The sequence below is a fragment of the Phaethon lepturus genome, unplaced genomic scaffold, assembly GCF_000687285.1.
Source record: "Phaethon lepturus isolate BGI_N335 unplaced genomic scaffold, ASM68728v1 scaffold30180, whole genome shotgun sequence".
In the NCBI taxonomy this organism is placed as follows: Eukaryota; Metazoa; Chordata; class Aves; order Phaethontiformes; family Phaethontidae; genus Phaethon; species Phaethon lepturus.
The window spans coordinates 49,967-64,279 of NW_010514909.1; the positions used below are offsets into that span (position 1 = coordinate 49,967).

Genomic DNA, 14,313 nt, shown 5'->3' on the forward strand with positions numbered 1-14,313 from the left:
TTTCTCAGACATTTCTTTGATGTAGGCTATTAATTAAAAAACAGAAAACTCCATGAACACATCCTTAAAGGGCAAATGCTTTGCCTCAGGTCGAGTTTAAATAGCTAAGCCACTACGTAAACATCTCCTTGATTGGAAGTTAAGTATTGCCACTGATGAAGTACCTTTTAAGCAGCCAAAATGTTTGTCTGTGAACAACTTCCCAGAGTGTCTGGTTTTTTAACCCTATAATTTATTGGATATTATATATTTTAAATTGGTGCAAACAGCTTTTATGTGCAGAAAACCAAAACAAGCAATGAAGAAAACTATTTTGTTATCTTTTTCCATGTGTTGGTGGTTAAAAATACTTCTTAGTATGCTAGTTAAAAATTAACCTGCTGAATGTAAAAGATATTTTCAGAAATTCATGCAGTTTAAGAATTAAATTACCAGGTCAGCTCATGAAAAGAACATTTGACTTCTGCATTTTTAGTATGCAATTTTGTGGGTTTTTTGCTATCATAAATGTGATCGTTTCCTTTAAAACAGTGACGATCACGTTTACTGTTTGTTGCTAATGTTAGGTTTTCTTCCTTTGTAGGTTCTCAAGACTACCAAAGCTAAAATGGAGAACTCTCTTTTAGGTCTCAAAAGTAGAGGACTGGCTTAGAGAATTAAAGATAGAGTTCAGAACGAAAACAATGTTCTGCTTTACATTCTCTCCGACTTGTGTGTTTGGACAGCACGAATACAGTACTAACAGCAGAACCTGTGATAGTTACATTCATTCCTCCAAATCTTGTCTCAGAAATGAGTCCCACAGCTCCCTGCAAAGTAATTGGTCTAATTAGGTGGTAGGAAGGAGCTTCTTTAAATTCCTCAGAAATTAAGACGTGTCATCCGCTTAACATCTTAGCATCTGTTAACTGCCTCTTGCACATTTCTCCACTACATCAGTCTGAAGGACACTTTTCTGGACCTTTCAGAGAGAAAAAAAAAAAAACAAGCAAGCCCTTGAAATATAGAGAAATTGGCCCTTTTTTCGGTGGGATGAAGCATGTAAGGCATTTCACCCCCTCCTTCTTTCTCAGTTTGGTGCACGTTTGCCTGGGTGAGTACAATAATCACTTTAACTAAAAATATAGGAGGATACAAGCATAACCTTAAATCCTGTAGTAATCCTTACTGATGTGGCAATGTTGTCCTGAAATATTTTCCTTGGCAACTAATCCCCGTGCAAATGTTACTTTCTGTGTTTATAGATTTGGAGTTTTTTTTCAAATGGGCTGTTTTGAATCTGTAGCAGTCAGTCAGTCGAATGACAACTAATTTGTTGTTTCTTGTTTTTTTTTAACTTTGTTTGCTGTTGTCTGGCAGCAAGTAAGTAACTATTTAATTATGGCTAATTGCTCATGCAGTAGGCATAATTTTAAGACAGAATGTGCTTAGAATACTGGGTAAGGTACCGAGGCACTGGGAAAGTTTCAGACTTGCATGTGTAGAGTGGGGAGAGATGTACCGTCATTGCAAGCTGAAAAGGTTAATTTTGCAATGAAACTGTCTGGAACTGATTGAGATTTTTTTTTTAGACATACTACTACTTGATTTGATTCTGTTGTTTGGTGCTTTTTTCCCCCCCCATATACTCTCTCTCTTTATTTGCTGCTGTGTAAATATTAGCACAGTGGCATGTAGAAGTAATTTTATTAAAAATAACTGTACAGATATAGTTCTGAAATTTCATTGCAGCAACTAGGTATGTTATGCATTCGTAGTATTCCCAAAACAGCTCATGTTTACTGAGAGTCAGGTAACAAAGACAAATAACTGACACCTACAAAATGCTTTTCCTTGGCTTCTGTTTTGTTTTAATTGCAGTTCAGGCAAATTATGCCCCCTATTTCTTTGATAATGGAGGCAGAAGCACAAATGGGAACATGGCACTTCTCAGCCTTTCGGAGGACACACCTGTTGGTCAGTATTAAAATGAGTATGTTTAAATTGTGTAACTGGATCTGCTGATTGCTGATTAGCAACATATTTTTTGTAGGTTGTTGTTATATACTGTGGTCTTACATGTTTTTCTCGAAAGCTTTTAATTGGCCTCAATTTAAAATGACATATTTGAATTGTAGCTGTGATTTAAAACATTAATTTTAGCTCCCCTTTTCTTGGTCCACCAATCTATTCACAGCATCAGAGGAGGCCTTTGGGGTCAGAAATAAATTTGTGCTGGTAAAGGGTTTCTTACCGATTCTTACCAAGGAGAAGAAAGCCTAGTTGCTAGTAATTTTATCAGCCTTGGTAAAAGCAGGCTGTACATTGAAAAGTAACAGAGGCATGATTTTCTTTAAACAGTTATCACATTTTTCATGTTTACTGTAAAAACTGGTAGAAAATGTTTCTACTTGGAGTGAAAATTGCTTTGTCTAAATAACTGATGTTTTTTTAAACAGGTTTAGTTTTGGTTTATTGAAAAATCAAAAATTGATACATTTTTTAGCTTTCAGCGTTTTGAGGCAGGTCTATTTAAGCTTCTTTTAACTGTAGCTGCATTAAGAAAAATTAAATAAGAACAAAAAGTGATTTATAATCAATGTTTTCAGGGGGGGAATAATTTCCTAACATTTAAAAAATTTTATGTAAAATATGTTACAGTGATTAATAACACCTTTTCTTCAAACATTGCACTGAGGTTTTGTTTGGGATTTGCTTCTTTTTGTCTGTAGCTTTTACAGGCTAAATCAGAAAAGCATGTAGCTATTGCAAATTGAGTACCAGAGCACCTGTTTATTAGCTGTCTCATGCATAGGGGAGAGAGATGGCTGTGCGGAGGGGTGCACCCAAAACCTCTCACCTCCCAGGGCTTAGGCAGCTGGGGGAGACGAGGGTGAAGGAAGGATCCAGAGGGCACAGCCTCCTCAGGAAGACTAATGCTGCCACCTTTGCCTTCCTAAACATGACCAGGGTCACTCACTGCTTTGGGAAGCGGCTGCCTGGGGTTTGCTCAAAGTCTCCATTTCTGGCCCAGCGGTGTTAATGCCAGCCAAGACCCACACCGGGCCTGCTAGGGGGTGGGGAGAGGGTGATTGGGAAGCAGTGACTTCTCCTTTCCCTGCTCATTGTGTAGAAGTGATGCATCTATCCGATGAACTTAAAAAGAGGTTGCTTATGATGCAGCTGGGATTTGCTATAAGCTCAGTCAAGCTTAAGTGGAAACCACAGCTGAAGGCCAACAGTGATGTACTGGCACTTGCAAAAGCCAGAGAGAGACCAAGGAGCTGTGATTTTTGCTGTACTTCTGCCCAGATTCACATGGAAACCATACTTGCTCAGTCTTGGTGATCTGGACAGCTCTGCTGATTCCTGGTCTAAGATTAGCTAGTGGAATCACTTGTCTAATAGTGTAGATAAGGTTTGTAATGCCAGATAGCCACAAAATGGGACCCCAACTCAGTTTGTTTGGGGTGGTGGTTGCCAACTCCACCACTCAAACCACAGGCAGTACAACTCATTCGCTTGCCATCAAACTCCCCTCCTCTGGTGTGGTGCCAGCTCGCAGACGTTTACAGAGCGTCAGCCTCTCCCTGCCACCGCTGGGAGCCTCCAGCCACCTGTGTGGTCACGGGGAGCTAAAGGTGGCACAGAGCCGCAACACAGTCAAAAGTGTCCTTACTACCAGGACCTCAGTGCTGCATGGTCTTAGATGACAGCACACGTGCAGCAGCAAAATACAGGAGTAATAGTCCAGTGCTGGGCCCCAGTGCATCTGATCTGGGGCACCAGGCTAAAAAGAAGAGTGTGCATGCCTCAACAGCAAAACAGCAGTGTGAGGGATCAGAGCTTGTGTTAGCATCCTTGTAACTAGTCTGCGTAAGAATAATGACGACTATGTGATAGGCTTTTGCATGTGCATTTGTAACATTAGCAACCAGACTAGGTATGTAAAGGTCCCTGCAGGGTTTATGCTTTGGTTGCAGCAGTGATAAAGCTCAAGCTGCTCCATCTTCAGTGCTGCTGTGCCTCCTGCCTACTGACTTCATCCAGAATGTGCTTACATTGCCTGGCTCATATTTCTACCTGCTATATAAATGTGCTTTAAAAGACAGGAGAGAAGCAACTTCTGGCTTAAATTTCCAAAGGGGCCACCAAAAGCATTTCTCTGAGGTGAAATATTAGGAGGTGTCAAGTTTAGGCTTTTGCAAAGGGACTAGAGAAACCCTTGGGAAAGGGGGAGATGACCTTACTTTTGAGAAGTCCAAATGTGGTAGCTTTCCATGCAGCTGCTGGAGCTTCTTTGGGCTAATTCCCAGGACACCTTTACTAAAGGCTGTGAGTACCGCAGGGTCCTCTCTTCTGAAAGCACTTTGTGAATTTCCCTTGGGACGTGGCTGCTTGGGGTTTGCTCAGTGCAAACTGCTGCAGCTACCCACCGCCCACGTCAGCACAGCCACTCCTCAGGGATGCTTTGGTAAGGAGGCTCCTGGAGGAGGGCACAAATGACACCGCACTGCGGTGCTGCAGTGCTGGGTGTGCAATTCAGCTTCATGCAGAGCAAGAGGGACCAGTGTTCGCATCAGACTACAGTCAAAGGTTTGTGCCACAGCTCAGTGAGGGCTCATCCACTGCCCATGCTAAACAGTTGCCAGGCTGGCCCTTTTCTGTGGCCCCAGCGACAGGTCTTGCACTGCAAAGGAGGCTATTACTCTTCAGCCCTCTGCTGTGACCTGCTTCAGAAGAAGGGGAAGGAATCTGGTCTCCCATGTCTGCGTGCAGTGCTGAGCATCCACGCTCCAGCAGTTGTCTTTCAGTTTGAGCAGGATGATCAGTGACAAAACAGGGGAATTAAAACTTCCATATGTTTGATTCTGGATGGCTTCATTCAGGCTTAGGTGCTGCAAAAATGGGCATGTTGCCATTAGGTCTTCCCTGTGCTTACATAAAACTTGGAGTCATGGGCAGGATGCTTTTCTTGGCAGCAGCCAGTGTCTGATCTGAGCAATGCCCTGAACAGCAGTTTTAATAAACCTCCTGGAATTTTACAGCAGTTGGCAAAGTGGTGTGTGTTAGTTATATTCCCAGGAATCCGTAGGCAAGGGACTTGCAACATTTTGGAACTCCAAAAGGAGATGATGGAGTCTCTACGTGACTGTAGAAAGAGGAATTGCAGTGCTGCAGCTGCATGAATGCATCAAATTCAAGAAAATCACATTATCATTCTCATATCATCCTTAACTTGACCTTCTTTTCCTTTCTGCAATTTTGCTTATTTACAGATAGTTGTAATGTAACAAGTTACATACATTGTGACATAAGTTATCATAAAAAGAGCAAATACTATTTCTGTGTGAAAGATTGAAAGTGTCTGCACATTTCCAGATCCCATTTATTGCTGCAGAGCATGAGACCCCTTGACGTAAGAACAGGAGCCCCTTCCAGTGCCAGATTAAAGAAGAATGGGAAGTTAGAACTGCAATAGCAGTTGCAGGTTGTGTGGCTGTTTGGCAGGGCAGGTGGGTGATTAGCTCTTTGCAAAGCATTGCTTGTGTATATACAAGATGTACGTGTGCTCCTAATTGAGGTCTTAAGGCATGTGTGGGATGCTATTTCAGGTTGTTTGTTTCATCTTACCTCATTAATCCCTGTAAGCCCTCATAGTGGGGACTGAGAACAGCTACAGACCAAGAGATTGAAGCATACTCAGAAGGCCTAAATTCATTACTTTCTTGAAGCCCAAGTACCATGGGTACTCTGGAGACCTTTGCATGCCTCTCATCCTTGCATTTTTCCTTTCTGTTTTTCCCCATGCCCCCAAGTATGCATTGCCCCCATTAAAAGCCTATTTGCAGTGGCTGCTAGCTACCTACCACTGGCTGACTGACCACTTCAGGTCCCTCCATCCTTCAGCTCACCCTGTTGTTCCTACATGCTCCTGGTCTTGTTTCTTCCCACCATTCACAGCTGGCTGTGGAGAGCCCTCTTGTTCCCTGTGGTACCCATCATTCCTTCCCTGTTTCTATCACCCTAACTGATCTAACTGATGCTCTCCAAACTGGTAAGAGTCCCTGCTAATGTGTTTCCTGGTCCTTCCTTCAGCGCTCAGCGATTGCACCCTGGTGCTCTGCCATCTCTCTATGTGTTTCTGTATTTCATCTGCCACAGGCATAGTAGCTGAACCTGCAAGGAATTTTTTCTGCCCACAATTTATTTCCAGCTGTCCTTGTGACAAAAAATATGCGAGTGAAAGAATTAACATGCTTCTTTTTTAAATGATAGTTCCTGTTGGACTAGAAAGGACAGAGACATGGGCAATTTAGCACAAGCTGTGTCTTGAACTCTAGAGAACCCACCAATACCTCACATTCAGACGATTTGAGAAACGTTAAATTTTTTTGAAAGTACAAAAATATTCAACTTTCTGCAGAAACAAGAACAAAGCTGTTAAACACAGCCTGCCTTCTGCATCACTGCAGCAGAGCTAACACTGCACAAAATTAGTCCCTCTGTAAAGCAGAGCACTGCACAGAGATGCACTGAGGACTCGCAGGTGTTACAGCCTTTGCTTTTGTTTTTATTCTTCTAACAGAAACCGCAGATACATCAGAAAATTGCCCTCAAATGTCTTCTCCTTGGGGTTTGGTTGCTGTGGCTGCTGTGGGGACACACTGCTGCTGTCCATGGCATGGTGTTTGGGCCCCAAGCTGAGCACTTGCAGCCATACTCCCCTCTCCTCACTGTAGGGGCTTGCAGCTGCGGGGTCTGTTACGGTTGCTGTTGTAGCAGCCATGGCTTTTGGGCTGCCAATCCTGTCCATGGCTCTGCTTTGCCAGCCAGTGTGGTGTGCTGGGGTGCAGGGAGGGAGCGGGTGTCACTTGGGAATGCTCAGGAAGGAGCAGGAGCTGGTAGTGAATGGGAAAGGAGCCGTTTTTGAGACAATCTCAGTGTGTGGTCCATGTCCTCCAGGAGCCTGAGCTCCTGTTTGCTTGGGGTGAGCTTGGAGGGTAAAAAAGCTATCTGTAGGCTTTGCATTAACTGTCCATCACCTTTCCTGGTGGGGAAGTGGGCCTTTGGCTGAGACAGGTGGAGAGCAGGCATGTAACGCCAGGTGAGGTGGTCTTTGCTGTGACATTGGGAACAGAAGTGTCCTGTCCTGGGAGCATGGCCATAGATGTCCCTCTCAGCATCTTGTTAACAGACTTCAGCTGTGGTGGTAAAGGGCAATGGGGGGACTGAGCATGACTCCAAAATGTTCTTGGCTTGTTTAACTTGTCAGGGAGGGGATTTGATTGCTGAGTGTTGCACAGCGGAGAGGGAGAGTATGTCTTCAGCGAGAGGGCAAAACCAGCCCCAGTACACATGGACAGAGGCTGGTCATGAATAAATTTAAGTCAGAAATGGAATAAAATGGAGCAATGGCATCATGGGACAGCTATTCACCCTGAGTGGCAGGGAAAATGACTTTTAAGATGGAATAGGAAAGCGAAGTGAAAGCCTGGCATGGCTTCTGGGAAGCAGCCGTAGCAAGGACCAGCGTGCAGCTCCCCAGGGCTTCCCATCCCCGCCTGCTGCACCATACCCTAGGTACTTGGAGCATCCAGCTCTTCCAGCTGGGGCCCTTACGTGGCATTTGCCATATCCCCAGGTACAGACTCTTCTGTTCCCTTATCTTTCTGACAGGGAGAGGCTGTTCACTTGGTACTCACTGATAAGATTTTAGCTGTTGTTTTCATTTATTTCCTTTTCAGCAAGTGGAGGCAGCACACTGAGAGGAGATTTTTAATTGGCATTAACACTGTGCTGAGAAGTGTTCCTTGGGTGTTAATGATATGCAGAGTATTATGCAGTGAAATTACAATTCAGGCAAAATTAGGAATTAGAATGATCTAGAAAAGAAATTTTGATCCACAATCCAATTTAAATGGCACACAGTGTCCTGTATTATGAAAAATGAAGAAGCATCAGCTTTAGCTAGGAAGCAAACAGTCCAGTGTAAAGATCAATGATGTCCTTCATAACTTGCTCAGAAACCTCAGTAATCTCAGTCTGTACTGATACCAATGTTGCTTTTCCCATTTATCAGCAAGAAAATTCCTAGAAAATGTAGGGGAGAAATTTGTAAGATTGGAAGAACAAGGCCAGGTTCAAAGAACTTTCACAGTCTATTCTTCTCTAGCACATGTCCTGCGATCCCTGAGGAATGGTTTGCAGTTCATGTACTACCACCGTTGATAGTTCGGGGCAGCCGCAGTCACAGCCCTCAACCATGTACCTGGTTGTTGCCCGCAGGCTCTGAGACACCCCAAACGTGAGTTGTGTCCATCCTGTTTCTCCACTGCACAGGCAGCGCTGCTCAGCAGCTTCTGCAGACATCCGCACAAGCTAGAAACAGGCAGGACAGCCAGCAGTATATAAAGTGGAAAGGACAGGAAAAGTGAAGAGGGCAGAAAAGCAACTAAGAAGTAAAAACTTCTGATGACTGAAAAAGGCTGAAGAAAAGCACTGTGTTGATAATGATGTCGGTGATATGCTGACAATTGTCACCTGAATTCTCCATGTGGGCCCAGCTGTGATATTAAGACACAGCTTTCGAAAAACAAGAATAAATGCATTCAGTGCTGGTGCTGTAGGATTTTCAAGAGTCTTGAAATTTCTGTCTCTTGATATAGCTGTCTATTGCGCTTTATAAGGAGGCAGGTGTCCTTTCAGGACACTATTTTATATCAGCCCCAGTTTATTCCTCTCCCTGCGTTTCTTCATACTTACACAGTTCAGCTGCTACAGTCAGAGAAGTGTCTTATCAATACCGCTCATTGTCCTTCTCTAATAACTTTTGGGGATCTCAGTTACAGATGTGTTGCTATTTTCTATTCTGTTTTGTGGGAAAAGTCTAAGAAAAATGTGGAAAGTGTGTTGTAGTTTTGTGAATGTGCTTTGCAAATCTTGACTATTTGTTGGCTCGCTGACCCAACTTGTGATATGGTCTGTTGTTTGTGCTCCTGTGGGCCCATTGGTTATTGCAGTGTGAACATTTTTCTGTACAAAGTTGCCCAAATATTGCCCTGGTAATTATCATAAGAGAGCTTACTCATAAGTAAGCACAGATCCCACATGACTTGGCATAATCTTCTGCTATGCAAAGAAGACAGCCATGTTTTCTGAATATCACCGCTGATGCCTGGATGTTGCATGTGGATTAAGCCCACTGATCTGTTTGCTTCACGATTTGCATGGCAAGGAGTAAGCAAATGAGGAGCAAAAGGTTGCATTGCAAACTGAGGAAATATTCAAGAAGCTGACCTGTCAGTGCTGGGGGCAGGAAATCAACCAAAGCTCTCAACAGAAGCTTATGGTTACTAAAAAACAACACTGCAGAGAGGATATGAGGAAAACATTATGACTTTTGAGTACAGAATTAAAAATGTCTCAAACTCAGAGTGAGAGTAGTTTAGTCTTCTGGGTTCCCTTTAACAGTCTTCTTTCTTGATGCTTTCTTAGCAGGGTTCCTTCCATCATTTCTCTGTGTCCCATGCACAAGCAAAACTCACTACTAACCAGTGAGTCACTGGGCTACAGTATTTCCAGTGCAGAGAACTTAGGTGTAAAGCAGAGTTTCTGTTTCGAATCTCTGCAACTTTGATATCTCAGGTAACATACCCGAGGCACAGCAGATTGGAAGAAAACAACAGTGTTTTAGATTTCAGGCTCAGTTAACTGATATATGTAAAGTGTTTGAAGTTATTTGGATGAAGATATTAATGCGCTGTAGAATGACAGGCATGCAAGTTTAAAAAAATAATACTAATAAACCATCACCATATTTTGAAAGCGTGGGTGTTATAACTCCCCCAGGAAGTATCACTTCTAATAAACAAAGTCAGTTTACTGGAAAAACTGGCACCAACTTCTCAAATGTTTAAAAATAGAAATAACGATTTCTTTCTCCAGCTTGTTAAAGAAATACATTGATGAATTTAGAGAATTTATTCATTGGCATGCGCATGAGTGGGTGTGTTAAGTAGAGAATTTAATGAGAGTGGGGTAACGAGGAGGAGCAAAGTAGGAAAGAAGACTTTTGCATCTATTAGTTCTGAAAGTGGAAAAGTCTGCAAATGTCCTTGCATCCCCTGAGCTTCGGAGCCTGGGTCCAGTCCTGTGGGAGTGCTGCCTTCAGCTGCCAGATTCTCTGCCTGCTAGTTTGCAATTCAGTTGTTCCCATAGAGCAGAGTTGTGTGAGGGCCTTTTGGTACTGCTGAGATTGTCACACAGCTGTACAACAGCATTGCTTCTGACTGTCCTGGGATGAGAGTTAGTCAAGAGCTTGTCATCTATGTAAACTCTGTGATGTGAACAGTATTGATCTAGGTGCGGTTCCACAGGAAAGGGCCTGAAGTGAGAGGAACTAGTACTGATAAACTCTGTTTAACCAGTAGGCTAAAAAGTGGCAATCAGGACTATCGAACTGTCTACTTACCCGTATTTCCTAGTAAGTGGGTTTGATTCACAAAAGCTTTGCCTCCCGCAGGGGCGCTAAATTCCTAAGGAACAGACCAGTGAAATATTCACTGATTGAAGTAACCACAGGGAAATGCTGTTTAATGCCAATTTTTCAGGTACCCATGTGTACACTCTGAACGGAACTGATCCAGAAGGAGATCCTGTGACATACGACCTGGCCTATGAAGCTGGATCAAGACGCTACTTTTCTGTTGACAAGAATCTTGGAAATGTTACGCTGATCGAGGAGCTTGACAGAGAGGTACAGTGAAATGGTACCACTCTGTGTGTTCATGGAATTTCCTTCAGTTTAATTTGATCTGTGGCCTTGAGGGACAATGCCAACTTATTTGCCCCTGAAACATCTAATATACTTTGCAATTCTGAGACATTATACTTCACCCATCACATTGTTTTCCAGTTGGCTTGCAACACAGACACTGCTATCAAATTTTTCGGCAGCTGTCTGTCCAGCTTTTCCCAAAAGTTTACTCTTTATTCCTATCTTCCGCCACCTGCAACCCATCAAGAGTTATGAAGCAGTTACAGTGCTCTAATCCTCAGACAGGGGACTCTTCTGTCATTAGGAGGAAGCAGAGATTTGTGTAAGCGGTGTTCCAGGACACTTCCCTAGTTATATCACAGACCTTTAGCCCATGTGTAACCATGCGGGTTAAAGATGTTACCAGCAATAGTGGCCTAAAGGCAGCTTTATTCTGGGAACACAGGCACTGAACCCTTCATGTCTCCTTTGTAGGGAAGGGTACACAGTACTTAGTAAACCCTTCAAAATACTGTATACTGAGACAGAACAATTTTGAACCAATCGTGCCTTCTTAGAGAGTATTTCTTGAAAAAGATGACTGATTTTTCACTAGCACTTTACAGGACAACAGGGATTCACAGACCAACCATTTCTTGACACACAAAGTCCAAGGACCTCTCAGCTGGAGCCTCTGAGGGGTCTTCCTAGCCTCTGCTGTGATTGCTTTGTGGTGTTAGTTGTTACTTTCATCTACCTGCTGAGACACATTTAAATTTGCAGTCTCTTTTCCAATCAGGGCAAACACCATCTCTCTAACAAAGGAATTTTCTTGGTTTACAGAAGGAAGATGAGATTGAAGTTATTGTTAGTATTTCAGATGGCCTCAGTACAGTAAGTATTTAATTGTGCTGTAGCTTGTCAAACTGTCTGTCCCCACATATATCTTCCTATTAAATTACCTTATATGGACTATCTCATTTTATCAGAAAGTATAATCTCATTAGAGTCTTACCTCCTGTTTCAAGAGCCACTGAACTCCCAGCAACTCAGGTGTCACTGCAGCTCCTTGCTCACCTATTTAAGGATAATTACAATGTAGTGTGAGCTGAAAGACTGACTTAGTGGCCTGCAGAATTACAGCAGCTTCCTATGAAGCTTCACTGTCAGCTCAGAAGGATTCATTCCAAAGAAAGATCTGGAGGCTTTTTGGAGAAATGTATGACTTTATAGGAGCTAGTGTTGGACACCCAAGAGCTGACTGTCCTTCCAGCCCCGCAGCGTTTTTCTAGCATGGACATTAAGAAGATTTGCTTATGCTAAGGTGGTGGGGGTTTTCTTGTCTGCTGTTTAATAAAGCTTTGATCACATCTAATCATTAAAGACTGCTCTGAGGCATTGCACAAGCATCCAATCCTACAAATCGTACAAATTTCCTTGTCATTTTCAGTTTACAGACAGATGCTGTCAGAGCCAGGATATTAGTCTGCCAATAAGAGCACCTGGGCTTCATCAGTAGAGATGCCACAAAAGTGGGGCCCTCTGACTGCCCACAAGACTCTAGAGCTCTTCCTCACCTCAAATTAATTGAGATTACTGCGACAAATGTTTGGGAGGTGCCAGCACCCTACAGGCACAACTGCCCTGGCAACCTCTGTAAATAGGAAATAATGGGATCACATCCACATGTCCACTTGCCAACAACTGTGAAGTTTTGCTGGTCAAATATGTTTGCTTCTGTATTTTTAGAAAGCGTACGCATATTTTGTTCAAGATGAGTTGTTATGTATTAGTAGCATGCATTTCTGCATTCAAGTTATGCATGCTATTAACCTAGCATTGTGATATCAAATGAGGCATTAATGAATGCTCTTGGCTGTCAGGTACCAACTTTTAAAGTCTCTTATGTATTGTCGTAAAATATATCACGGTATCTTGAATGCCATAGAGAAGAAGAAAGACTTTTGAAAATTAGCTCTGATCTGTAATTTATAAAGTACTCTGAGACTCTCTGTTTAGGTTGGAGATATCTGGGTGTTCTCCAAAAAGCAAATTCCTCCATTATGGGGTTTTCTGTATTTTATTTTATGTCCTCAGTTTTGGTAGTGCAAAGATATTCTATTGCCACATAATTTTTTATTGCCTTTGACTACACCTTAGTAGACAAATGAACAGGTACATGTTGAAAATAAGCTTGTGTCATAATACGTTCTTCATATTCTACTCCAGGTTTCCGAAAAAGTCAGGATCCTTGTAATGGATGCTAATGATGAGAGCCCAGAGTTCATCAATACACCTTACATAGTCCATGTCCCAGAGGTTGGTGAAGTCCCTTTGCATACTGGAAGTATATTTCAATAGGATGTAAAGAGGAGCTAGTACATTTTCAGTAAAATAAGATGATGTGCAGGACTTGCATTCTTTTGGGATTTGGGTAGCTATTTAATATTCACTGTAAATTTAGGGAGTAAGTCTGTAGGTACTTAAGGTGTGCTGTTCTGTGGCTAAGCTCCAAGGTATTTTTAGGAGTTTGGTGTTTTTGGGGAATTTTTAGAACTTACTTCAGTGGAAACAGGATGCACTCTGTCCTAGCTTAGATTTCCTGTCATTTTTATTCCAAAAAGTTTTCTTCCTTTTTGTTCTTCTCTAGTTTCCTCAATTTTTAATCTCTTCCCTTTTTTCTTTCTGCCCTTTGTTTCCCTCAATGCATTTATATTCTTTCTACCATCAGTCTCTTTTTATGCCTCCTTGCATGCTCATTTTTCATTTCTTCTAACTTGCCTGGCTTTCCATTGCTGTGTGACTCTGTTAACTCTTTCTGGTCACAGAACACTCCCTCCGGCAGTAGTATCTTTAAGATCGAGGCAGTGGACAAAGACACGGGTTCTGGAGGAAGTATCACCTACTTCTTGCAGGTAAGGTATTACCTATAGCTTCAAAAATCATCTCTCATTTACTGAGATCTCAGAAATCAGGTTAAAAAAGATTTTGAGGGTTGAGCCTGCTACTAGTGTCTGTAGGACCAATTTTGTACTGTGCACAATAAAACAAGCATTGACAAAATAGATACTGTCTGATTATGAGCAGCCAAGTGCAGTCCAGCAGGCAGAAGGAGGAGCTGGAGTTGCCACTGTCACTCCGATGCTTGCCAGTAGGACTCCTCGTGGCAGGGCTCTTATTGTCCCTTTCTTTGGAGTGATGGGGAGAGCAAGTCTTAACTTGTAATCTTGTATGCATATAGGTTTTCTAAAGCATGAAATAGCTTTCTCTAGAAAGCAAAATGCACTGGAAACCCAAATGTGCACTTCAGCGTAGCAGGCTGGTACATAACTGAGACCTGGATCACAGTGTGAAATACAAGGTACTAAGTCTTCTCACTGACAAAGCCATGCCTGCTTGAAACCAGCCTTTCAGGTATTGCCCACTGGTGAAGAACAGAAAGGGCTTTGTACTTAAAGCTGAATTTCTGTATTACAGACCTTCTGCATGCTGAAAAGGCAACTTTTTGCATTATATCCTTCCAATTCCTTCTTCCTACAAGAAGCTTCATTCAGATTAGCTGCTGTTCCCCTTAT

General features: G+C 42.6%; 1 protein-coding gene across 1 annotated transcript in view; it reads left to right on the top strand.

The window, feature by feature from the left end:
* The first annotated feature begins 923 nt into the window (after positions 1-923).
* The window catches only part of CDHR1 (cadherin-related family member 1), a 44,811-nt gene continuing 31,421 nt past the window's right edge, over positions 924-14,313 (top strand). Inside the window, exons 1-6 of the mRNA XM_010294298.1 lie at positions 924-1,093; positions 1,861-1,956; positions 10,593-10,738; positions 11,582-11,632; positions 12,968-13,057; positions 13,567-13,653. Coding sequence (XP_010292600.1) covers positions 1,033-1,093; positions 1,861-1,956; positions 10,593-10,738; positions 11,582-11,632; positions 12,968-13,057; positions 13,567-13,653 — 531 coding nt within the window. The 5' untranslated portion in view covers positions 924-1,032. The remainder of the gene's footprint in view (positions 1,094-1,860; positions 1,957-10,592; positions 10,739-11,581; positions 11,633-12,967; positions 13,058-13,566; positions 13,654-14,313) is intronic.